This window comes from Anser brachyrhynchus (genome assembly GCF_964034855.1).
Source record: "Anser brachyrhynchus genome assembly, chromosome: Z".
Lineage (NCBI taxonomy): Eukaryota > Metazoa > Chordata > Aves > Anseriformes > Anatidae > Anser > Anser brachyrhynchus.
The window spans coordinates 8,299,147-8,325,301 of record NC_137697.1 but is presented as its reverse complement, the minus strand read 5'-3'; the positions used below and the strand labels follow the sequence as shown (position 1 = coordinate 8,325,301).

The 26,155-nt window shown below is 44.0% G+C and overlaps 2 protein-coding genes across 9 annotated transcripts in view; both read left to right on the top strand.

The window, feature by feature from the left end:
- The window catches only part of LMBRD2 (LMBR1 domain containing 2), a 50,597-nt gene extending 41,218 nt beyond the window's left edge, over positions 1-9,379 (top strand). Inside the window, exons 19-22 of the transcript XR_013943710.1 lie at positions 211-397; positions 1,309-1,511; positions 1,777-1,850; positions 2,191-9,379. The gene's annotated coding sequence lies outside the window, so the exon portion shown is untranslated. The remainder of the gene's footprint in view (positions 1-210; positions 398-1,308; positions 1,512-1,776; positions 1,851-2,190) is intronic.
- A 550-nt stretch (positions 9,380-9,929) lies between these two features.
- Positions 9,930-25,551, top strand: CAPSL (calcyphosine like). Of its 8 annotated transcripts, none has more exons than XM_080574275.1 (7): positions 11,151-11,339; positions 12,455-12,615; positions 15,891-16,027; positions 17,555-17,732; positions 18,558-18,767; positions 21,030-21,170; positions 25,387-25,551. In XM_080574275.1, exons 3-6 carry the CDS (start codon positions 15,891-15,893, stop codon positions 21,129-21,131), a joined length of 627 nt encoding a protein of 208 aa, XP_080430401.1. In that variant the 5' UTR covers positions 11,151-11,339; positions 12,455-12,615; the 3' UTR covers positions 21,132-21,170; positions 25,387-25,551. The 8 variants fall into 8 exon arrangements, with proteins under 8 accessions (XP_080430399.1, XP_080430402.1, XP_080430401.1 ...); XM_080574270.1 differs by lacking the exon at positions 12,455-12,615 and adding an exon at positions 12,225-12,252 and having other exon boundaries at positions 21,030-21,133; XM_080574269.1 differs by lacking the exon at positions 12,455-12,615 and adding an exon at positions 12,225-12,252.
- The last annotated feature ends 604 nt before the right edge of the window (positions 25,552-26,155 follow it).

Genomic DNA, 26,155 nt, shown 5'->3' with positions numbered 1-26,155 from the left:
GGAATGTGTACCTGTCCTCTGTGAACTTGTCTCTGGCTGGCAAATCTTTTTTTAATATTCATTAGTGTAGTCCTGGCAACCAGAGTACTTTTTACCTTGGTTGGGAATGTCTAATCTATTTTCATCCACATGATATTTACAATTTTTTTTCTAAGGGAGGACAGTTTTAACATCTTGCCTGTAACTCATCCTCATTTCTTTTTCTTTTAGACTCTTCAGAGCCTAAAATTAACCTTTTATTCAGAAATGAATCTGACTGAGGAATGAGTAACACTTGATTTTTCACAGCACTGAGGCAAAGAATTCACTGTTCATTCTGATTCGGATCCAAGCTCTGACAATGACAGAACAGCTGGATGTCAGGAACCAAACCTCTCAGAAAGATCCCCTGGCAGGGGTAAGCCATTGTGTCCAATTTATCCTTTTTGTCCCTAACTAAGAAACAGACATCAATTACTGCCATGTAATCACAAATCCTCCAACAAAAGCTGGGAGCTCCAAATTTTCCAAGGGTCTAAGGCCCCATCTTTTTTCTTTTATCTGTTTGGTTCTTTATAGGCAACCAAGCACTGAGGTGATAGTGCAGATAGGAGTGTTTACTTGACACTCATGTTAAAACATTGCTGAAAGCAGCAGAAGTAGCCTCAGGACTCTGCTCCTACCTTTGTCAAATCAGGCAGGGAGTGACACCAGGATCAGCTGGACTCCACACAGCGCCGATGCTGCTCAGCAGAGCCTTATGAGCTCAAGGAAGCTGCAGGGAGTAACACAGCATGGACTGCAGTGTAGCACTGCATCCCCTGTTCTTGGCAGAGGCAGCCAGTGGTGAACCAAATGCACTTTTGCTAGAGTGTACACAATATTTACAGTAGTATGCTAATTAGTGTAGAATTTGCATTATTTCTGTAGTCTGATTCTGAGAAGCATTCAATTTTTGTTGTAACTGGGGGGGGGGAACGTTTTATTATTATTTTTTAATATATTTTATTTTCTTTTTTTGGTTGGCATCATCAAAAAAGCCATCTTGGGTAACATCCGGATTGTATGACTGTTTGTACAAAAACTTGTGAGGTTTTGTCCATCAGAAGATAGTGATTTCTTCCTGTAGATAATGAACATGCTAGATTATGCAATTTCTGGGTAGATAATGTTAAAAAATTCTTGTTAGCATTATCTGGCCTGAAATGCAGGAACAGTATATCAGAAACACAGCAGTGTTTGTAGTCTGGCTGCTTGTCCATATAGCCGAAATACATTTTTCACCAACGTAAATCCATGTGAGACAATTTGGTTGCTTTGTTTTTAAAGAGAACATCTTCAGGCAGAAAATCTGTTTTAAAGATACTTAAATGCCAGTGTCCCGGACTCCATGCTGTGTAAAGGACTGCTTTCTGGTTCCTGCTGGTGATTTGTATAGGAGCAGTGTCTGGATCAACATCAGTGCCCCTAATGGAGATGCACAGAGACACAAGGAGTGAGACTGTCAGCTAGTCAAAACGGTTGGGGCCCAGGTGAGTAAATTTAAGAAGCAGAGTTACTGGGCTCTTCATCCCTATTGCATCAGTCCTGACTGCACATGTCAGATGCCACATTTCTGTAATCAGATGGAGCTTTGCTGGGGAGTGAAATTAAGACTTGTCTCAAGAGCTTCTTCACTAGTCAAAGGAGGATCGCTATCATATTATTACTTGGCCTGTGGAGCTAGAAAAACACTGGGGATCCTGCTACCATTTCTGCAGCATTGAGTGTACCTACCTCTCTGCATTCCCCTGTCAGGTGTGTTCTCCAGCACATGCCCTCAGGACTGTGCCACCATTCAATGCCTCTCGGTTTCTTCCAACGCAAGACACGTAAGTATCTACTGCACTGTGCAAGGTAGGGTCATGAATGATCTCCTGGGAGTGGTGGTCACCTGCTCTAGTGGTACTCCCGCCTAACCTGCAATTGGACATGAGCACCTGGGTTATGGAAGAAAAGCTTGTATGCTTTAATATAGATTTTTTAGAGGGAGGACAGAGGAAGAACAAGGCTTTCTGGTGTGAAGGAGAGAGCACATCACACCTGAGGAATATTTCCTTATCAGCTGAATAGGAGGATCTTTTCAGGAAGATCTGGGTAACTGGTGCTGAATCTGCTGAGCATAAACAGTACATGCTCTCACCTCTATTTAAAATCATTCTTTGTTATAAGCTAAACATGGATCAAATGTGAAGGGAATGTCATACACAAAGACAACAACCCTGCAGCCAGTCTGGTAAAGAAAGGAGGACCATGGATAGAGACATCACTTGCCTAGCTTCCCAGCTAAGAACCACCCTCTACCGTCCCATTCCAAGGGAACTACACAAAAAGGTAGTGCAGCAAAGCAGCCTCAATGCTGGTACAGATCTCAGCTCTGTGCCACCACAGGGATGTGAAAATAATGACACAAAACCTAACAATGAAACTTCCTTTTAATGCAACTTGCAGCCAGCACCACATGTAACACACTCGGAATGAGTCCGAGTGATGTTACAGGGTGTCTTTTGGCCCCATGCTGGGAGCTGGGTTTGAGGAAGCCTCCAAGCACATCTTTCCTTCTGTTGTACTCAAAATCTCATTTATGGTCAAAGAGGAAAAACACATTACGTATAAATAAAGCCAAGAATATGTTGGTAGTATATTTGAGTCTGTTATTTTAAGTTTAGATGTAATTGCTATATAAAAAGAAAGAATAAAAATGTAGTTAAAATACTTCAATATAGGGGAAAGTGTCAATAATAATAATAATGGAGTTAAAATTGTAGCACACTTCTTAGATTTTATCCATTTTCCTGGGATTATGCTCACTGTTCCATTGTTCCTCTGGGCCATAAAGTCACTATCTTTGACCTACAGTGATATTAACACTGTACATATGTAACATGACAGCTTCTGGTGTCCCTCAATGAGAAGATTTGTGTTGATGTTGCTGGTTTCTTCCTCACTCAGTTATTTGTATGTGCTTCCTAACATGCATTTGCACCTTTCTCCTTTCTCATTTGTCTGCAGGTTTACGTTAGAGCTGAATTTATATGTTGGAGGCTATTATTTCATTGTTCTCTTTGTTACCCCTAAACCCAGTCTTGTTGAGCTCAAGGTCTGCATTTCTCTGGATACTGAAGAGAGCCATGGAGTCTCCAGTGCCAAGCCTGTGCCCCAGCTTTTATCATTCCATGCCTGTACTGCTCTGTGCTGCAGCTTGCATCCCCACTTCTCAGGCCCTCTGCAATTGTGTCAGGCTGGTATTTCTCTTCCCTGCCTGCACCCTGCTAATCATAAACATCTCTTTATACACAGAATTACTACTTGTTATCGCTATCTACAGAAAACTGTGTTTGTGCCCTACAAAGATAAACATTCTTAAAAACAAATTAGATGTAGGCATCTGGTCAGTTAGAGAAGTTGCTGTCACAGGAAAAAGTAAAACAAAGCTACAGGCAGATGAAGGAACTGTTCAGACAATGCAAGACTGGCAGCCTCATCCTGAAGCTTTGCAAGCTCAGCACAAAGCTGATGGTCTGCTGCTAGCAGCTGCAATACCAGCCTGCAGGGCTACACAGCTGCATATCCTGGCATTTCTTGCCTGCCTCTCAGGGAATGAGGCATCCTATCGTGTTGAGTGCTTGAAGTTTTTATGTTCTGTGCAATCCATGCCTGTTTAGCTGAGAGTTTGCCAATGAAAGAGAAGATCCAGATTATGGAAGCATTTGAGGTCAGTACTTTTGAGTGGAACAGCAAAGCAAGTAATGGCTCTTTTTTTTTTTCTTTCCCTCCCACATAATTCTGTGCCCAATTAATCTTTTGGTGCACAACCACATACTACAGGGCCTTTTCTACCACTAATACTGTGCTGTCAGACTGGAGTCAAAGGAGTGACTGAGGCCTTGTATTGTGTATGTGTCAAAGGCATGAGAAAATACTGCTTGCAACATAATCCCCTCAGCATGATGATTTCTGCATTTCAGTGATTCGTACAACACAGGGGGTAGTAATCAGATGGAGCTAGTTTTACATGCTCTCCTTCATATGAATTCATTTTAAAAATGGACTTTTAAAGTAAGATCAGTTTGGCTGAAGCATTTAATGCCATCATCACAGAAAGACACAGAGCAGTGGAGGAAAACAGCTCTAATTTGATTTCTGAAACTACTGTGTGGGAGAAAAGAAGCCTTTAGGATTGTGATTGTAGCTACTGAAATTAATTCTGCATATTTCAGTCTATGTTAAGGACTGAGAAAAACAAAAAATCAGAACTTCAAAGCTAGGGTAGGTGTATTGTTTTAATTTTCTTATCAAAAGCTAGAGGGGAAAAAGAATAATCTTTGTGTTTCATCATGAACTAAACATTGCAATTTACCTGAAATTGTGCTTTTTTCTTCTTAATTTACAATGAAAAGCAAACACAAAAAAGGGAGAGTCCGTGACACATTTCTCCTTCCCAGCTGTCAGAGGGTTTGCTCCTTGGTCCCTACAAAGTGAAAGAGACATAAGGTTGTGATTTTTCTAAAATGGAAATGGGCTCAGAGCTACAAGGGCTGTATCATCCAAACCTGATACTGAGGTCTTGCTGCTTTCCAAAAAGCACTACTGTTTCTGCCAAACCCTAGAGAAAGTGGAGTTGACAGTTTCTTCTTGTTGGCATTTACAAAGCTGCAGAAGCTTACAAGCTGCAGCAGGAGTATCCTATCTCCCTGGCCTGCCTCCTCCCGTGCAGAGCATGCCCAGACTGGATGCTGGAGGACAGTGTTGGAAAAAGCAATCCAAAAACCAAACTGTAGGGAGCCAGGAGACAGGGGAAAAGGAATTTGTCTCCATCATCATCCCAAGTTCATGCCCTGTGAGGGCTCAGGTCAGTATTCTGGGGAGTGGTGGCAGACCCTGCATGTCTCTGCTGAGTGACATGAATGCCTGCGAGAGCCTTGCTCCCTGGGGAGCTTTGGGGGAAACTAGACACCAAACTCCTCTGTGTTTGCCTGGGGGGTATCAAAGGCACCTGTGTGTGTCAGTTGGTTAGACAGGGAATGCAGGCACCTATTTTGAGAGTCACTCTCCTGGGAACCTAAGAATTACAGGCATATGAAGGTGCTTATGTTAAGCAGATTTGATTCCACCAAGCCTAAAAAAATAGCATCCTTGGAAAGTCACGTCTGATGACCTAGACTGGAATTACAAACCCATATATCTGATTCCTAAACCAGGCAAACAGAAAGAAACTAGTAAAGGAGGAGTGCACTTAGACTTTTAATTCCTTCTGCTCTTGTCTGTGTGCCTCTGTGCTATGCAGGCATTTGACGTGGCTGCCAGCAGTGCTGCTTTCAGCTGGGAAGTGTGAGGGCTGCCTCATGCCCCTCTTTGTGCACAGGCCTTGGCCACCCATCCCAACAAACCTGGCTTAAAGTCATCATGGCAAAGTTGGCAAGCCTGTTGACAGAGACACTCTTGCTGGACTTTGCCAACAGTGTCCACTCTCACCTTCCAGTCCTTATTCCTCAGTGAGGATGCAGTAAAATCCAAGCAGATGCTTTCAACACCAGATGTGACATGCAAGAGGTGGCAACTCAGCACCTGTGGTGTTTGTTGCTGTGAGGTTCCCATGAAGACTAATTGTGTTAATTGATTTGAAGATGGACTAGAGAAGCCCGTGGAGAATAGCTCTATAGGAGCGATTCCAGCTCAGGATGCTGGGAAATGGCTGGTTGCTGGAGGGTGGGTATGGGGGGAGAGCTCCACAGGCATGCCCAGTGCTTGTACCCCAACCACAGCTATTGGCCACTGTGGGGATTAAGAGATTGGGCCAGAAGACCTACAGGCTCACCCAAACTAGCTATTTTTTAAATGTAAATGCTTTTATGTTGCTGTAGATCTATAGTAGAGACAGCTAGAGCGTGATTCAGCTGTCTAAATGCCAGCATCTGGCACCATTAGGTGTCCTGCTATCTTTTCAGCTACTCTTCCAGGAGAGCTCAGGTTGGTCCTGAGTAGCTGTGTGCTACTGTGGTGTCCTTGGTGGCTAAAATTGTCCTAAGTGCATGTGTTTGGGCTCCCAATGTTTCTGGGACCAGGTCAGACTTTGTAGTGTTGAGACCCTCTTTCAACTTTCAACAGTGGTAGTTTTGAAGGATTTGAAATTTAAGTTCTGGTGGTCACAAGCCACAAGGTTTTGGACGCTGCGGAGTTTGAGGAGGTTAAATGCCAGTATTTTGCTTTAATCTGTTTTGAGATCTGGCCCTGGGTCTTTAGCTCTCTCTGCTGTCTCATCTTTTCAAGAATCTGCTCTTTGCAGCCAGAGAAATGAAATGTTTGCTGAAGCAACAACAGCTCATATACAAAAGTGTTACAATCTCAGGGCTCCACATGTGCAGAGGAGCCTGACAATACCTAACCATTCTGGGTGAAAAAGTCACTTCTGAAGGGAGAAGGCTATACAGAGAAGGGAATCTGGGATATCCCCTGGCTCTGTAGAACAATGCTGTATCACCAACAGGGATAGGTAGGCATCTGCTTAATCTTTCTGCCACGTTTTTGATTTAACCCAGCTGGCAGCTTAACACTACACAGCTGTTCACTCACTCCCCCTCCACAGCAGGATGGCAGAAAAAAATGAAAAGTGCAAGAACTTGTGGGTTGAGATAAGGACAGTTTAATAAGAAATAAAAAATAAAATAAAAATAAATAATAATAATAATAATAATAATAAAGAATACACAAACAAGTAATGCACAATGCAATTGCTCACCTGCCATTGACTGATGCCCAGCCAGTCCCTGAGCAACTGCTGCCCCCCTGGCTAGCCCACACCAGGCCCCCCTTCTTATTGTTCAGCACAACACCCTGAGGTGTGGGACACCCCTTTGTCCAGCCTGGGCCAGCTGTCCTGGCTCTGTCTCCTTCCAGCTCTTGGTGCATCCCCAGCCTTCTCATGGGCAGGGCAGCATCAGAAGCTGAAACATCCTTGTCTTAGTGTAAGCACTGCTCTGCAACATCTGAAACATTGGTGTGTTATCAGCATTATTCCAATCCTAAATTCAAAACACAACACCATGGCAGTGACTAGGAAGAAAATTAAGTCTACACCAGCTGAAACCAGGACACATGTCAAGCCTTTCTGGGAGGGAAAAGCATTTGATCTGCATGCCACAAACAAGCTTCTGTAGACAGGGCCCAAAAAACACTTTCTGGTAATTTGGAGAGGAAGCTCCAGAGAACAACAATGAAAGAATACATTTTGTTTGTGGTTATTTTAGAAGTTGTATCACAGACTGAAGTAATACGTGATGTCAGACATGCTCCACAGACTGACAAGTGAAACATTTCCATCACTGGTAACTCAAGCAGCTTGTCCTCTCTTCAGCCTCCATCTCCAGCCGATGTTTTGCCCACGTCTTGAAGAAAGAGCCTCTGCCCTCTCCTGTGCAACTACTGAAATTGCTTCCTTAGCACCTTTTTCCCTCCTGCCAAGCTGTGCCTGCACGATCCCATATACATGTAAAAATGCCCATTCAGAAGACTGTGAGGGACATCGACAAGTTATCAAGACTTTTCTACAAGTGTCTGTGCTTCTCCCAGCCAGCCCCCACCTCTATTAACAGCGCTTTGTTACTATGGGCTTTCAGGAGGCCTCTCTGAGCAGCAGCTTCACTTAAATCTGCTCCTTTGGTTTTGGCTTCTGTTTCTTTGTCCTTATCACAGAACAGATTATTCTTTTTTTTTTTTTTTTTTCATCAAGCTGCAGACTGCTTTCCTGTTCTTCCTTACTTCCTTCTCCCTGCAAAGATCAAACAGAGCTTTTCATCATCAAAAGGCATTTGATCCTACTAAGTGCTGGGTCCACTTGGCTGTTTTCTTTTCCAGTGGAGAGAAAGAGGGGGGATTGAGCACAGAAGTTTTCTACGAATGTCAGACATCTGTTACATTGTCTGACTGTTTGTCAGTATTTTTAAGAAATGTAAGAGAATAAAAGAAAGATTATGACATACACTTTGAATAAAAGCTTTAAAACTTAAATTTCCCGTATTTTATGGTGTGTATGGTGCTAAAAATAACTGATTTTTGGTAAACACCTGTTGCTGAACTTCATAAAGATTATAACTACCTCATGTTTGCATTTTTCATTCTTCAGCTGAGAACAGATTTGTGGTAAATTTGCAAGAAGAAAGATTTCAAAACAACTGTCCCCTTTTCTGGAATGCTCCTGGTGTCAAATGACCTCAAAAAAATATCAAGCAATGCCTACCTTTAACAGAAGACATGCTGCTAAAAAATAAATGTATCTCTGCTTCTCCAAATTGAGGTGTCGGGGCGAGGTAAGATGTGGTGAAGGTAAGAAATGATGAGGGTGCCTGGGAAGTTCCCTGCGCTGCTGGGAAGAATGTGCAGGTAGATGGCGGCTCCACCAGGCATGACCTGGAAGCTGAGTGCCACTGCCATAGGGATGTCCCCACATGGAAAGGCTGGGCCACATTTCCACATCCCCATGTGGGGAGGCTGGGCTACGTCTCCGTCAGACGACAAAATATCATCAGGGAGCGACCCTGGGCACCGGACTGGAACACGAGGCCTGTGTGGCCTAGTACAGCCTGGTCCAGGCCCACCAGTGGCCTCCTTGGGGTCATTGTCCATGGGGTCTCAGCTCCGGAGAGCAATCGTGAGCACAGTTTATTGGAGCTGGCTTGCTACCAGCTGCACAGGGAGACAGCATTTTTGGATGTAAAAACATTTTATAGGTTGGGAATTCAATTTAATTAGGTTATAGTTTGGTTTAAAATAGGGATACTTTTCCCCTGACAATATTATTTACCATGAGGGTTTCTTTTTTGGTGTGTGTGAAATTTTCTGAGTTTTAATGGCAGGAAAAAAACACACAAAGGATTATGCTGTACACTTAGTCATCTTCGATGTAGTGTTCTGATACCCCATGCTTTTTAAATTTTTCTTAATCTGCTGTAGTGAAAATTAAACACTGTGCTGACTCCTCTACCAAGTGCAAGTGGACACGTTCATGGTCATACCTCATACCTGCAGCTGTAACTGCTGGAGGACTTCTCGGCAGCAAGTCCACACATCAGAACAGCACGTTCACATTTAGAAACAACACTAGTGCATGCAAACTGTGACAAAATGCCCAGGGGCTTCTCTCTTTTCTTTGAGAGGTACATATCTTACACCTTCCCTCCTGCTGAAATTCAACAAGAAATCTGATTTTTTGGAAACTGAACACTGACAAGATTTCTGCCTCCTCTGTCATAAGCATATAGACTACAGTAGATCTCATAGATATTTTTTTCTTGTTAGATTAAATCAAGTGCTGAGCCACAAACCAAACAGACTGTTCAGACTGAAAATAAATAAATAATAAAATTAAATTTATGTTTTCAAAGGTAGTTAGAAGATGAGGAGAAACAATTCCAAAGTTTTGGCGAAAACCCTGTCTCGTTTCTGATAAACTCTGAATCCCCTGAGCTCTGCTTACAGCTTCGTGCACAGTAATGGAGCAGGTACCATCAGATAAACTTAATTCTAGCCTGATGCAATCTGAGACACCTGAAAGCACATTAATGATTATTCAGATTTGTAATTCATTAACTAGCATAGCCCATTTTTCAGAGGAGTGTGCTGAAGGTAAATGGAACATGGGTATGTGTATGAGTATGTGTATGTGTATATGTGTGCCTGGGCTTAGACATACAAATTGCCTTCAGCAGAAAGCACCAAATATCCAAGTGTTTAGTTAACCTGCTCTTCTGCTTGCAAGAGCCCTTCCTTGCTGTGCCAGCCTACAGGCACCCTTCTGAAAGCTGCAAATTCTGCATGCAAAGAGTGGCTTCGCGCAGGTGGGATGCTGCATTTCCAGGACGGAGTCGTTGCTCAGAGAAGACGATTTCACCGGCCCCAGCTCCTGTTCTGCCCTTGCAGTGAGTGCCGGCGGACAGCAGGGGCTGCTGCTCCTGCGCTGGCAGCCCCTCTGCTCCGCACTCCCAGAGCCCCCGGGGATCGATGCACAGAGCAAAGCCGGCGGACGGGGACGTCACACTGTCACAGAGGCAAGGATTTTTGAATCACTTACTGATTAAACATGCATAGTTTCCTGGCTGTGCATTAATGTACAACCAGTTGCCAGATGGGAGATATAAGCACAAACTGCAGTTTAGTACCAGGAAGTACCTGTCGATGAAAGATAAGCAGCCTGCCAGGATGCAAATGTTATTACTCTACTAATTGCCTAAAATAATTTCCTGCTCTCGTCAGGAAACGATGCACATACTCGTTCTGACATGGTGTTTTATCCGTGGGCAGGACTGGGCCCTTTCCCCGTTTCTCAGCTTGAGCTAGCTGCCCTTGCCCTCGGCCCTGACCACGTATGTCCAGTGTGCTGCTGAAGGAGAGGGCCGAGAAGCAAAACACAGGCTACCTGTCACCCCTAAGAAGTATATCAATACACCCCAACTTCTTACCCAAATGCTACACTATGTCGCTGATAATGCTTGTGACCTTTTGCAGGCAGAGTTGTTAATAGCTGTGTCTAGACAGAGAGAAATTTTCCTTCATCAGCTGGGTGTTTAACCTTTTTTCAGTTTTCTGCAAACGAGCGTCATCTCAGCATCTCCCCAGAGGCTCTTGCTGCTGGCCAGTCTTCCAAACGATAATTAATCAGCAGGAAAAAAAATATGCCAGCAGCTTGTTTATTGTGAAACACAACTGTCAGGCTATTAATTACTTTTTCCTATTGTACTTCGAGTAAAGGACTAAACCAGCAAGTCTTTTCAGCCCTATCAACTACAGAGCGGAGAAACGTGTCATCAAAACATCGCCATCCGCGGTGTTGCTCCGGCACCCTCCTGTGGGCATCGCGGGTTGTCTGGGCGAGAGGCAGCACGAGGGGTCCTCCACTCCCACATCGCATCCATGGGTGCAAGGTGTCCCCTGCACAGCCCGTCTGGGTAGGGAGGAGAAAGAAGGCATCTGTTTAAAATCAGGTTAAATAAAAGGAAGCTTGCAACCCAGCGGCAGTAGCCCAGGGAAGCAACGTAATTGCAGGTTGGGCCAGCCGCAGCCACCAGTGTCACCCTGGAGACCGGCTGGTAAACGCCAGGCCTCCCAAAAAGGGGGAGGCAAGGCAGCCGGGTAAGTAAACAAGTAAAACGAGGTGGACGAGGAAGCTCTGCAGTGAGCCCGGCACTGCCCACGGCCCTGCGTCGCCTCCTCTCACCGCCCGTGCGGGTCCGGGCAGCAGCCTGGGAGCAGCTGTGGCACCACGCCGTCCGGGCCCCGAAACCTCCCCGGTCCCGGGCGGAAACCCCAGGTGCAGGATAGTGTTGCAGGTAAAGGATTTTCTCTTCCATTTGCTGGCTCGCAACAAGCTTTTCTCACCAGCTGAGCTTGGGGCTTGGCCACTAGCGTTTGTTTTATATACATATATATATATATATCATCAGATATATATAAAAATGTGATGAATAGCAATGTCCTACCTGACAGGATGGAGCCAAGTGCTGCTGGGGATGGGGGAGAGGCAAAGGGGAGGCTGCAGGCTACTACAGAGGGGTTGGTGGGACTGGGAAGCCCGATTTTTAGTGAGATGTTAAGGTTGTCGCCTAACATCCATCCGATTTTCATGCTTGTAATAATTTAACGAGATTGTTAGGAGTAAAACCCAAATACATGCTATTGGTTTAGGCCACTTAAATAGACTGATAGTCTCCAAGATTTTTTGCTCAGGTGTGGTGTGTGACTTAGGAGTTTGGCCAGGACAGGCGCTTTCAGAGCTGACAATAATCCACAGATTGGTGTGGGTTTATGTCTGCCACACCTGGGTGTTTCTCAGGAAAATCAGGCCTGGATTTTCCAAGGAGGCTCTTGGTCTCAGCTGAAGGATAATGTATAAACAAACAGTACTGAACCAGAGCACAGCTTAGGTTAAATCTGCCTCTTTCCAGGTTTAAGCCTCAGGCTTAAAGGGATGCAAGGAGATTTGGGTCATGAACAGTTTGATGTTTTTCTGAAAAAAAAAGAAAAAAAAAATTTCAGGTTTAATTTTTGGTAGGAAATGTAATCATTGCTGTTCAGCTCGCACAACACAGCATCGCCCATGGAAACAAACAATGCTGGAACTCAGGGTGCTGTAATTGCTTGTAGTCCAGGCTGCAAGGCAGAACAAGGCTCTCCAGTGTTCAATTAAATTAACCAGCCCCTTTTTCATTTCACAGTGGGAGACAACTGATGATCTTGGAAGAGGTATAAGAATTATAAACATGTAAAATTACAGTTATGACCTTTTCTTGTTGTCGTAATGGTTATTAATACATAACACATTTGGAAGGTACACAGTGAACTGTTATATTCAACTAATCCTGACTGTATCTGTAATTATTTCATGTTAGATCCAAAAGGGGGCTTGCATACTGGAAAGTTAGTTTTTGCATTGGTTACTGTGTAGGTGTCTGTCCCCTGGCACACACTGTGCTGTCCACATCAGTTCCCATATTCGGTGCATAAGAAAGGGCAGAGGAATAGCTGCTTAAAGTCAGTAACCAGAGAAGAGAAAGAGGACAAGAGATCAGGACATGCCTTCAGCTTGGCTCTGGAGTATCACCAGTGGTAAGACATGCTGTTTTGTTCTCCTGTGAGAACTATGTGTTCTATTTTATCTCCATCTCCCACAATGGTGTGATGCCTTTGCAGAGAGGTGACAAAATCCCAGCTTTGGCCTCCAACCTTGTCCTTCAGGGAAGAGCTGGAAGTGCTGGGGAGAGCAGGATGGCCAAGCTCCCTATTGCAGTGCAGGATCTGAACAACCACATTTATCTTCAATGCCCATATCTACAATGTTGTTTTAATCTTATGGTCTTCTGTGACCACTCAGAGGAGGTTTCTCATTTCCCCTGGGGAAGTTCCAGTTGAAGATGTTGGTATCTCTTGTTGGGTGACCTCTTGGTGTAGGTGTCCACCACCCTAAACTGTATTGCTGTTATGTAATCTGAAGGATTTTTTTATTTTATTTTTTTAACCAGGATTTGTCCTAGCAAGAATGTTGTTTAAACAGCTAGTGGGACTTCATGCACTGTCAGCTGATTGTTACCATTTTTCCAAGGTCACATCTTGCTTCATTGTTTGTGAGCTCTGTAACTCCTGTCCTTTCAAAGACTGAGATCAGATCCTGCTGCTAACAAATAACAAAAGATTTTGCCACTCATTTCTAGTAGAGACATAATCAAGTGTTGCACTCTCTCAGTATTTCATAGGACAGTCTGCAGAAAGAGGGTTGCTTGGAAAAAGCAGCATATATGGAAAGCAAAATGAAAGAAAAGAGAGAGCTTTTGAATCACTGAATTCCCTATCCTTGCTATGATTCAGAATCTGTTTTCTTAAAACATTTCTTAAAATAATCTTTTAACAGCCTTGGAAGTGTTTATCTTTAGTTTACAGCAGCTGCCAGCAGAAATCGGGAAGTGATAGACATACTAGAGTGTGGACCAGGCTCATATGTTCTGGGGTTTATATTTCAATGCTTTTCTTTATTCAGTGAATGTATAGTAAGGATTCTCAAATACATGCTGTTGTGTGACATAGGAAGCCAGGTCACGTTTAAGAGGCTTTAATGTAATGTGTCATTTAAGTGCAATATCTTTATGAACTAACTTTAACTGCTGAGTTTGATATCACAGCATGGTGTTCGTTGATTTCGTTATTGAACATTTTAGAGAATGTAGATTCTCAAAGACCAGCAGAATTATTGATTGTTAGTGTTTTTAACCATTATGCATGGAGATAAAAAAATGGAATTATTGCTGCCTGTGGCATTAGTAAGATTATAAGAATGCTTTGTTCCACCTCAGAAAGAATACTGACAAAATATTGGAACAAGTCAGGAACAACAGCAGAATTATTTAACATCTGGAAACTGATTTTGTAGCAAGAGTTCTAAGCTCTGTCTAATTGCTTAGCCAAAGAGTGCTTCAAATGTTTGCATCTGGACAAATTTTAAACAGGTGTAGCCCTTTAATCTAGTAAAAGAAAATATAACATCATCTAGTGATCTAGGGAAATTTCAGACTGGAAGCAAAGAAGATATTTTAAAATGAAAATGATTCAATACTGGTACAATTTAGTCTAGAGATGGCGCGTTCTTGCCTAGAAATGCTTTTACATGCAGAAGCAAATTATGTACTTGCTGCAGAGATAATTGAGGATTGGCGAGTTTCAGTGGCTTTTATGGAGGTATAGGAGATTATAATAGATATCATATCAGATGGTCCCTCTCTAGCCTCAATTCATCAATCTCACTGCAATGATTATTTGATGTGCATTGCAGTATACGGGAAATGCCCGCACTGAGCCTGAGGCAGAGAGCTACTAAAGTCCTTACATGGTGTTTTTGTGTAGATTATTTCAGTGTGCAATGGAGATGAATTATCTCATCATTTGTCTCAGATCATGTTTGCATAGTATTTATGTATCTAAATATAATACAAAGGCATACTACACAATGCTAAGCATGAATGTTTAAGCACACTGTATATAGATATGTATGCATAATATATACAAGCTATAGTATATAAATACAGAATGAAAATACAGATTGCACAGTATTTATATAATCCCACTGTATTTTATATTCTTGCCAGCTAAAAATTTTCCCTTAAGACAGGTCATTGTCTGTAGAAAACATTTTTGACTGCTGACCTCACATAGCTGGAAGGCTTCTTGGTCACTCATTAATGAACTCCTGGGATAACTTTGTCCATCCTGGCTGAAGCAAAAGCTGACAATGATCTCTTCCCTACCACAATGGATTTCTGCATTACGCTAGCACTGAAAACAATTTTGGGGAACAAAGACATTCTGTCTTTATGTTTCTCCCAAACTCAGCTGGTGTGGTCTGAAGGCACACATAAAAACAAGCTGCCATAGACAATGCCCTGTAGGCAGGAGTGAAGTAGTTAAGGTGAAACAGTTTAATCCCCAGTTTCTCAGAAATTTTCTCTGACTGCTTCAGTTCAATGACATCAAGATTTGAAGTGTGGTGGGCACCCACGATGCCTCACAGAGCTGCCTGCCTTCCACATCTCCCCTCCTCTGGGCACCCTCAGCAGAGAGGACCGGGCCCAGGCAGGCCTCTGCCATGACTCAGCCAGGCCCTTCCACAGCTCTCCCACAACATGGCCTCCTCCTGTGATGCTTTAAAGGCTGGAAGACATTTTGGAAACCTTTTTCTTGATCTGCAGGCCCAGCAGCCAGGCTATGGACGGCAGTCCTAGCCTTGAGCTGCTTTCCCACTCACCCACAGGGATGGGGACCCAAGCTTACAAGTGACTTCATTGCCCACACATCCTCTCCCCAGCATCAGCATGGGGAACAACAGACAGACAAGAAGAAAGCCCTCAGCCAGGACAATTTTTGCTGTCACTGCTTTTCCTGTTTGGGAACACTAACTGCCAAGCTGGCAAGGCTGAGAAGGCTCAGCAGGGCTGCTGGAGGTACAGCAGCAGCACTCTCCCGGCTATGTCCACCAACTTTCATTGTGTTCGTACACAGTAGGCAAGCAAACTCGTACCCATGCTTTCAAATTTCATCTGGGTTAAAGCAGCAGTGTGGTTGTCTGAGCTCTCCTTTCAGGTTTGGTGGCCCATGAAGTGCAGGTCAAAGCAATTATTTTCACTCAATGGAAAGAAAATGTTCAGTTCCTCTGGCAATTTCCTCTTCTGAGAAAAAGATATAATGAAAAGGAAATAGAGGGTAAAAAGGAGTCCTCATGAAAGAGTTGCAAACACCTTACAAGTGAGGGACTTAGGATGCTCTGTATACTAAGGCAGGCTTCAGTACACTGTGTTTTGTTTATGAATCCGCATTGTCTGAGAGCTTTGGTGTTTCAGATGCCAGGCACAGCAAGGCATGACCGAGAGATGGCAATCCAGGCCAAAAGAAACCTGTCTAAAACCACCGACCCTGTAGAAAGACTTCGACTGAAGTGCTTAGCAAGGGGATCTGCAGGCATTAAAGGACTTGGCAGGTAAGTCCAAGAAGTCAAATCCACTGTTCAGCCTAACGGTTTTAGTTGCAGGAGGCTCCAAACATAGATAGTGAAAGGGTGGTTATGGGGAAAAGAGATGGAGGAGGCTCTTTGTAGGATGTCCAGTGATGATGGGGAGAGAGTCAGTGTCCATAAGGTGATGTGAAGGAAATTCCAGCTGAATATGTGGGAAAGCTGTTTCACCATGCGCATGACAAAGCACTGGAAGACAACTAAGCACTGGAAGCAAAACTTCCATCTTTGGAAACTTTCAAACACCAGCTGGCCAAAGCACTGAGCACCTAGGCTTAGCTTTGAATTTAACTTGCTTTGAGTGAAAAGTTGCATTAAACACCTCCAGAGATCACATTTAACCTAAATTATTCTGTATTTCTTAATGTAAAGATCCCCAAACAGCTCTTGGATGAAATTCTGGCCCCGCTGAGTTGTGCAGTAGGAATCCCCACTGCTCTTATCGAGCATGGCCATGCTTTGCACTCCTTTTGCTGTTGTTTGTAGCTGGAAAGCACAATACCCCTCCCTGATATCTCATTTACAAGTGGCAAAGTGGGTCCTCAAGAATCTCTGAACCAGATCCAGGGAAGGAATTCAGGTTCATTCAACTCACTCTTTAGCTGCCTGTGCTCAAAGTTTTGGTCCTTCAAACTTTCCACCCAACTACCAACTGTGCCAGGAAAGGTTTGAATTTAATTCTTCATTTTTGCCACAGGTACTCCTTACCATTTATTTACCCATGCCTGGGGACAAACATGGCATTTCAGTGAGCAGCAGTCTGAGCAGGGTGTAAAACCTGTGTTTCCCACTTCCGATGCAAATGCCATAACCCACAGAGCCTGTTTTGGGAGACAGGACTCACCTGCTCGTCTGGTGAAGGACTAAGATGAGTCCTTCAGAAGGAAGGTGCTTCCCCAAGACCTGGAACAACTCCTGCCAGGGAGAGAGGAAGAATGTAAAACATCTCTCTCCCCTTGGTGTTTTCTGCAATTAACTTAAGTGCCTCAGTACTGGGGATTTTGTTGTTCCTTGGGGTGTGACTCCCCTTGTAGCTTGTCTGTCAGGTGCCCAGTACATGGGGGGCACACAGGCTGCTTCTGCAGTCACCTCAGAGTGTGGAGCACCCCACCCCAGGAAGGGGAACTGGGCCATGCCCTGGAACCCCTCCCTGTCTCCCTTAGCCTCAGAGGGATCCCAGATGACCGGCTGCAACTTCATCTATCTGCACAACTGTTAGAGAGCTCAACATGTAACGAATAGCAAGACTCCTTCAGTTAAGGTAGCCTTCACCTCATTTAACTTCAGCTTCAGGCACACGATCTAAGCAGGTCATCTCTGCTGTTGATAGGTTTTATTTTTTTGTTTTGTTTTGTTTTGTTTTTTCTCAGAAGACTGTGCAAGGGGGAAATGTTATCTCAGTAAGGTGGCCCTGTTCTCCAGCACCTTGCTAAACCTCCGCAGCATCCTTTAAATTCTCCTTTGCGTTCTCCTCAAATTGCACATTTTCCACAGAGTATTTCGGATTATGGATGATGACAACAGCAGGACCCTTGATTTCAAAGAATTTGTGAAAGGATTAAATGATTATGCTATGATGATAGACAAGGAAGAAGCACAAGAGATTTTCCGGATATTTGATAAAGATGGCAGTGGAACAATTGATTTTGATGAATTTCTTGTTACACTGAGAGTAAGTCTGGGAATTTATGTTATTACTGCATTAAATGGAGAAAGAACCCTGATTTGTCATTAGCTAAACTTCAGTGCTAGTGAAACACAGTATTGTTTTGCACCTAAGAAACTAGCAAAATCTACAGCTGTACTTACAATATCTGTAACTCTTGAGAAGTTAAAATATTCCATTTCCATCTTAATATGCTAAAGGAAAAAAAATCACCCCAAATAACTCCTCTGTGGATGAGAAAGCTCAGAACCTTACATGATTCTGCCACTGATTGGCAAAATCTAATAGTCCTAGTAAAGAAATGGTTGTGATGGATTTTTATGAATTGCTGTCTTGATTTAGGTACCTCAGTTCCTATATAACAGTCCAGGTACCTATGTAGTTTAGCCCATTAATCTCACTTCTCTGTCCTTCATCTTATCTTATATTTCATCACAACGTGAGCTAGTCCAGTGGGAGCTTTCTCTAATAGACCACAGTGTGACAGATCCTGGTTGGAGCCTCTGCTCTTCTCGAGTCACAACAATTGAGAAGTAAAATAATTAGTGCCTGCTGATGGCAGAAATATTTTAAATTGGTAGAATAGAAGTGTTGGAGAAGTCTTTTTTCTCTTTTTGTCCATTTACAGTCCTATCAATAGACACTAATTAGACTCTACCACACCACTTTTTGGTGATATAATGCCCTTCCTATGTCATGGACAGTGTAGACTATCAGCACTTTGTTGTCCTATGTGCCTTGAACTCACTTTACTATTAACAAGAGCAGTTACATGAATTTTGAACTGGGCATTTATAGAAATGAATTGAATCTGCTGATATTTCTTTACAGCCTCCCATGTCAAATGCCAGAAAAGAAATCATCATGCAGGCATTTAGGAAGTTAGATAAAACTGGAGATGGTGTCATCACGATTGAAGACTTACGGGGAGTGTATAATGCAAAACACCATCCCAAGTACCAAAACGGAGACTGGACAGAAGATCAGGTTTTTAGGGCCTTTCTGGATAATTTTGATTCACCCTATGACAAAGATGGGAAGGTAAGTGAAACATCTGATGTCAGGCTGTGAAGTCACCAGATGACTCACAATTTGAATTAATTTATTAAATGAGAAAATTATTCCGGTACCAATCATGCATTTGCATCATATACATGGAGTACAGTAAAACATATGCATAACCTCTGTGTAGGACTGCTAGTTGAGTTTGCTTAGGCATTGACAGGCAAAGAGCAGGAGGTGCAAAGGTAAGCATGAGACTGCATTTATGGGCTTGTAGCATATATGGATCTACTTTTACAGGTTACTCAAACTCTGTCTTTCAACTAACCCACTCAATTGCTAATTTTCAAAATCTATGTAAATTAGAGGATTTTTTTACTTCTTAGGAGAATAAAAAACAGGATCCAGCTCAAAAGCAGGTTCCCTAATATGTGAAATACTTTCAGTTAGCATTTCTCTAGTACTCATAATCTCTGAGATGCTTTACTTGGAAGTCAATCTGTAATAGAGATGGACTTATCCACAGGATGTCAGAGGGACAGTGAGGTTTGAGCAGAGCAGAGGGAAAGCCAAGAGCTGTGGCTGGAGGGCTGTGAGGGGGCAGCCAGAGGGACCCAGGGCTGCCACCAGACGTGTCCCCCAGGAGCTACCAGCTGGGGCAGGGCTAGGAGGCCTTCCTTCACTCTCCAGTGCAGGTACAAAGCCTGGGCACCCTCTGTGATGGACTTCCCATGCATTCAGTTCATAACTATCTTTGAGCCAAACATGCTTCTTTTCCCCTCATTGTGTGTCTGCAGAGTCCTTTGGTCTGATCTTACACGTATCTGACCAACACTGAGCGACCTCTGCTGTTCACGTGTCAATATTCTTGGTCCAAGCTTTGCAAAATAACAAACTAGATAAGGTTTCATCAACTCTTTATGCAATGTCTGTAACATTTCACTGTCTCTTCCCAAATAGTCTTAGGTTGCACCTGGGCTTTCATACTGCACTGCACTGGTGACACCTGCCTGTCTAATGACTGGCTAAAACACCCAAAGCCTCCACTTGTTTTGTTTCCAATAGGCATGTTCTCAGTTTGGTAGAGAAGTAATTGGTTTTATTTCTCTAGGGCGTGACTTTGCACTTAGTAGAGCTGAGTTTCATCCCTTTCTCTGCTGTGTCATCCTGAGAAGTACTGGTTGTGTGAGTTGTCCCTTTTCTGCAGCAGTGATGACGTCTAGCAAACCTCAGCAAAAATTTTCCATTTTTGCTGAGGTCATAAATGAATGCATTAAAAAAGATGAGCCCCCAGAATGATTCTTGACAAGCTGAATGCCTCTGTTTGGCTTCATCAATGCCTTGCTCCTAATAAATGCTACAGTGTTTGAATTTACAGAAAAGTTACCACTCACCTCTTGTTCAGCAATCCTGGTGCTAGCTCACCAGACTGTGGTTTCTTCTGAGGACTGCCTCTGACTTTTCCTATGCCAGAATCAGGGGTCACTAATGGTCCTGCTATGAACAGAAGACACCTAAAATGCTTTTAGCTAAAATGCCTCATGGCTAAGCATCTGCTAGACAGGTCCTCTTCATCACGATTTTGCTGGGTGCCTCTGAAATAGGCAGGGTCAGTGAAGCTTGTAATCAGGTCGTAATGGTAGGACAGGCAGTAGATTTCCTTACTCCCGTTTGTCACTTGTTGCCTAGCTCTCACATGCACAACATTATAGGAGCAAATATTTTTCCTGTGTGATATTAAAAGAATAATGTATATGGTTCAAGAGTTAAGGTATCACTATTTTCATCATCAAATACCTATTAAAGATACTCAAAAACTCTTTAGTATTTGAAAGAATTTTTGCTTCTTTAAGTGAGACCTGTTAGGGCACTGATATTTTCTCTCTGGTGAAGAGCCATAAAGCTCATATCTGTCTCTGGGTTGCACCAGGAACCCCATCCACTTCTATTAATGATAATGCAAATAGAGGATAGCACTCCTGGGAAAAAAAATACATTTAAATATTTGCCTTCCTGGACAGCATTGACTTTAAGTTCAGATCCTGATAAGATTAGTTTAACTCTGCATGTTTAATTTCCATCCAAGTGTTCTTGGAGGACAAGAGCTCTTATTTCTGGTAAAGTGAACTCTGCATTTTCACTGTCTTCATTCTTCCCGTTGGGTTCCTTTTCACTAAAAACAATGCGAAATAGCAGGTGTTAAGTTTCATTTAGAGTTTTTCTCAATATGTGGTTTTGGCTTACTATAACATGAAAAAAAAATAAAGGTTCATTTTTCTATTTTAAATCCTTCTGTCTCAGGTTACAACAGAAGAATTCATGAACTACTATGCAGGAGTCAGCGCCTCAATAGACACTGATGTCTATTTTATCATCATGATGAAGAACGCTTGGAAACTCTGATTGTATGATTAAAAGAACAAGACTTTACTTTCACCTTTTGTAGGTTCCCATGATTAAGTGTATGCACAACAACACGCTCATTTTCCATAATAGCAGCTTCCAGTAACTGTGCCAATTACAGTCTTACAGTCAATCTACAGAAATAATTCCCAGATGCTTTGGTAGTCTCAGCCTCAGGGGATTGGCAGCATAATCGGAGAGCAGATCTGGCATCCAGCCACTCAGCAGATCTAACCCTTTTCTCCCTGCATCCCTGACATGTCTTTTCATCTCTGAGATGAGCTTTTCTTCTCTTCTCGGACATCAGCAGCAGGTCACCGTGACTCTTGAATGTATCCCCCTCCAGCACTAGATACAGCTCCACGGGACAGAGGACACAAGAGGAGGAAAATAAATGTTCAGGAAGGGTGATGGTCTGGGGCAGGCTGTAAGGAACATGACAGAGTGCTCCAGGGGATAACAGGGGTGGGCTGGAGGGTCACATACCCCTCTCGCCTGGCTTCTTGTGTCTCACCCGTGGGACGGAGCCACTGCCTAAGTGCTCAGCTTGGTGCTGGGAACCTGTGAGTTCCCAGTGCTGGGAGGCTGGAGAGGGAGACAAAACAAGCAGGGGAGGATGGATCAATATAAATGCCAAAGACTCTTTAGAGCCCTATTTTTCCACAGCTTACAACTCAAAATATGTCAGCAGGCAGGCATCTTTTGTGCGCATGCCTTGCTTCAAACCTCTGTGGGCCTGCTTATTGCTTTCCCCCCCACTTTGGTTTCTTTCTTTTTGTACTCTGAAACCATCTCACTAATGGTTTTCTTTAAATGGCATACGTGTTACAGTACTTTCTTCTCTCTGTTCCTGGAACATTTACCAGTAGGGTAGCTGTTGTCTGTACACACTGACATCGAAAGTTGCTTGCTGCTTTTTCTGCTTTTCATATTTGTATTGGTTTATGACCGAGCTATGTCTTCAGGGAACTTTCTGGGAACTCAGGAACTTGTAATTTTCTTGTCGGGTCATCTTCAGTTTCTGATGCTGAAGAAAGGGTGGGAACACATCCTTCTCCTTGCTGCCCCTGGCCACACTAATGAGACTGTCAGTTCTGAGATCTGCTGTCCTCTCCCCATGCAGAGAGTGGGGAAATGGCACAACAAGGAAACTTAAAAAAATAAGAAGAAGAAGAAGGGGGAGGGGAGGGCAACATACCTAATCATTCCTCTCTTGATTCCTTTTTCTTTTGTCTTCTTTCTGTTTCTCTCACAATGTCCTGATGTTCCCCAAGGCTGAGTTGCTGTAGCAAAGAGTAAATGGCTTATGCATGGCAGTGTTTGCTCCATTTCAGACTGGCAGCCAGCTAAAAGCAGTGTAGACTCACAGACTATACTTTCAAATGAATTTGTCTGATGAAGTCTCTGCTTGTGCTTAGTATGGACTGTTTGTGTATGCAAGGATGTATTACACTAATCAAACACAAGGAATCATATAAATCATTAAGGTTGGAAAAGACCTCCAAGATCATCTGGCCCAACCATCCCCCTACCACCAATGTCACCCACTAAACCATGCCCTTAAGCACCACGTCCAACCTCTCCTTGAACACCCCTAGGGACGGTGACTCCACAACCTCCCTGGGCAACAAGTTCCAAGGCCTGACTGCTGTAAGTTTGAGCACTGCAGTCCTGAGTGCTTCTAGCTCTAGACCTGTGCAAACTCTGCTTTTGTTTTTTCCAGCCATGACCTCAGTACAAGCAATAGCTCTTTGAAATTCCTTAGTAAATGCTGTGCAAGCTCAATTATTGTCTTTGATCTGTGAACCTCTAGAAATTTGCATACTGGCTAACGGTGTAAACTAGTGGAAAGAGTTTTTTTGTGATTACCATTGATCGTAAGAGGAGTCTTACTGAGATGCTACTGAGGTGCCAACATAGCTCATATAAAAAACACACTTGCTGCAAATAGAGGCTTTGCATATCCTGGCAGCTTGTGTGCAATCCATTTCTTTTTCATTTACTAATTGGCTCCAGAACAGGGTATCATGTTAGCTATCTTCTAGGTTTCAACTAAAAAGAAAGCAATGGTAATGGATGGCAGGCATCTCAAAATGAAGTGGTTTCCTTCTGACATGCTAGCTCATGGTTTCAGACTCCACAAGTAATCTGTTGTGCTGATGTTTAATCAAGGGCAGTGGAAATTTAAATCTGCATAGCTGCAACTCCTAACCAGTTTGTCTTTTCAGTACCAACCCTTTCCAATTTTACTTAATCCCCAAAAGCAATATACATTTCTAGAGGGGAGGATTAACTGGGTGGAGGAACAACAGAGTCAAAGAGCAGAAGTGGAAACAACAAAGCATTTTTAAAACCAGCAGAAGCTTTGCTACCGGCCTCAGGCAGCCTTCGGTTTAGCCTCTGATGCTGGCCTGAGGGTGGGAGCCATGGGAGCTCACGCCCCTCGTTCTGGTGGCAGGGCTCAGTGAGCATCCCGTGGGCTCCTCACTCTGCCCAGCTGCAGTCCTGTCACCCATGGGACATGCTCCTCGGCATCTCCAGGAGGACATTTTTCATGATTACATTGCTTCAAAACCTTGAGCCGCCCTTCAACCCCTCACCATGCCTCTCTGCTGGGGCTGCTGTGCTGCCAGCTGGGAGAGCCACAAATGAAGCTTGAGTGCCCGTGCTCAGCCTCAGGCTGCTGTGTGCCGGGTACAAAGCTGGCAGATGCTGGAGATAGACCTTGGTGCAGGCTGTCCTGCCAGCCCGTGGTTGCAGAGCGCACACGGCAGATGCTGGGAGATAGGTGGCAATGCACGTGACCGTATCTGGCGCTGCCATCAAGATTGTCAGATCTTGGTTGGTACTTCACGCTTGAACATTTTATTTCTTCTTTCTGATTGTGCAACAGATGCTAAACAGGATGGCACAAACCATAGGAACATCTGAGTCTGCAGGGCTGTGGGGCAACACCAGAGGTGAAGGTTTCAGCTCCAGCCTTGCTGCAAAAATGCTGTCTGACCCATCTGGTCCTTCAGGGAGGGAAATGGCTCCCCCCTACCTCTACCTGGGCCATCAAAGCATCTCTGTGACTGCCCCAAACTGGCACAAGGTGGGGGGAGAGGCAGGGCACAGCCTCTCCCTTCAGCATGGTCCCAGGAAAGGAAAGGCTGCTCCTGCAACAGCCGGTACTTCATGTTGGTTTTGCCCCTGGTGTGGTTTTGTGGCTTTGTATTTTTGTTCCTGGAGCGGAACTTTTTGGCTTGATCTGGTCCAGAGTTGTTTGGTTCGTGTTTCCCTCCTGCAGCAAGAATTTTTGGTTCAGGCAACCAAGTTTTGATGCAAGCCTCTCTCACTCTTGTAATCAGGCCACAGGGTACGCTCACTGAACCTGTTCGCTTCACTGGTCCCCTGGCAGAAAGCTGTCGTGGCAGGGGCAGATGGAAGCAGCTGAGGTTTTTGCAGATGAAACCAGCTGCACACGCTGCTAAATGAAAGCCAGCGAGGCAATGACTGCACAGCCCTGCCCCAAAGCCTCGCCGCTGCGTGGGCAGAGCGGAGCTGTGCCACCCCGCAGCCGGGCTCGTGCCTCTGCCGGCACCAGCTGACAGAAGGGGCCAGCCCGGTGGTTTGGGCTGGTTTTGCTACTGACCTCTGTGCTGGGAGCAGCAGCATGATCAGCTTTCCATGGTAAACCAGAAAATGCTGAGAGCAGCCTGATGCCGTCACCAGCTGCCCACTTTCTGTGACTTTTGCTATGATTACAGCTCCTCCAGAGAAACTCTGACCTTATCGCATAGACTTACTAGTTTAGACAGTCCCATCAATGGATTTCTGCTTCGTTTCTCATTTTTTAATAAAAAAAATAAAATCTTTACTAACATTTGGAGCTCTTTACATTCATCTGGTGATGGTTCTAGTGTTGGAATACTCTAATTTCATTGTGGCATCTAAGTCATGCAGTCAATGTTTAGCAATAGCCAGAATAACTTGTCTTACGTTCAGTTTGCCAGGACATAACAACAACTCTGTCTCCAGACACACCAAGCTCAATACACTGACCTCAGAGTTATTGGAATAAACAAAGTCTCAGAGCTTGCTGGGGCAGCACATTCTGATGTCAGATCAGGACAACCTGATGAAAAAGTCAGACTTCTCTGAAAGAGGCTAAAGATTTTTCTGCAAAACATGGGAACGTGTAACATAAACACCTTGCTGTGGGCTACAGTCTGTAGCCATCACACGTTTTTAACTCTGTTTTTCTCATTCCTAGGTTACAAAAGATGAATTTTTGAACTACTACTCTGGAGTTAGTGCCTCTGTGGACAGTGATGCCTACTTCGTTTTAATGATGCAGAAATCCTGGAAACTCTGACTTTTGCTTTTGTTTGTCCCAACTTGTTTGGAAGCAGAGGCTATAAAGATGTGAAACACTGTTTAGTTTGTTGTGAGTTTGTTTTTTCCCCCGTTCCTCTCTGCATGGCACTTTCTGGGCTGCGTGATGGGGTGGCACCAGTGGTGTCCCAGTGCTGGACACTTCCACTTGGCTTCGTGTTTCAACAGGTGGCGCCTAAAAGCCAAGGAACAGCCAAGCCTTGGTGAAATCTGGAGTTGGCTGGGTGAGCCAAGCGATGGAGCGTCTCTAAAAAGGAGCATCTGTATTTCCTAGCATCATGACTTGTTTTCTTCTCTGTTGGTATATTAGATTTGTTTTGCCAATGTCCTGTTACACACAGCAGTGCTGATTTGGGACTCTTCATGATCAGAGTACTAAGGAACCCTTTGACCCCAAAATAATGCTTCATGGAAGCAGTAGGTTTCCTTTATGTTTCATTTTAGCTGATTTGAAAAGATAGCTTCAGGAACCCATGACCAAAGTGAGAAATAGCTCAAGCACACAGTGAGCACAACACTGCTGCTATTCACTGCCGCACCGCACCCTTACTGTACAAACGCAGGCAAGAAACGCTTCTGCTGGGAAGCCCAGAAGGAGCTGAGCCCCTGCCTTGCAGACATAGCCCTGCAGCATCCTCATGCCCCTT

What these genes read in the sequence shown, in the direction of transcription:
- CAPSL (XM_080574271.1), top strand. An exon ending in AATTTCTTGTTACACTGAGA is followed by an intron (nt 17,733 to 18,557) that starts GTAAGTCTGGGA and finishes ATTTCTTTACAG; the next exon opens with CCTCCCATGTCAAATGCCAG. An exon ending in CCTATGACAAAGATGGGAAG is followed by an intron (nt 18,768 to 25,386) that starts GTAAGTGAAACA and finishes TCTCATTCCTAG; the next exon opens with GTTACAAAAGATGAATTTTT.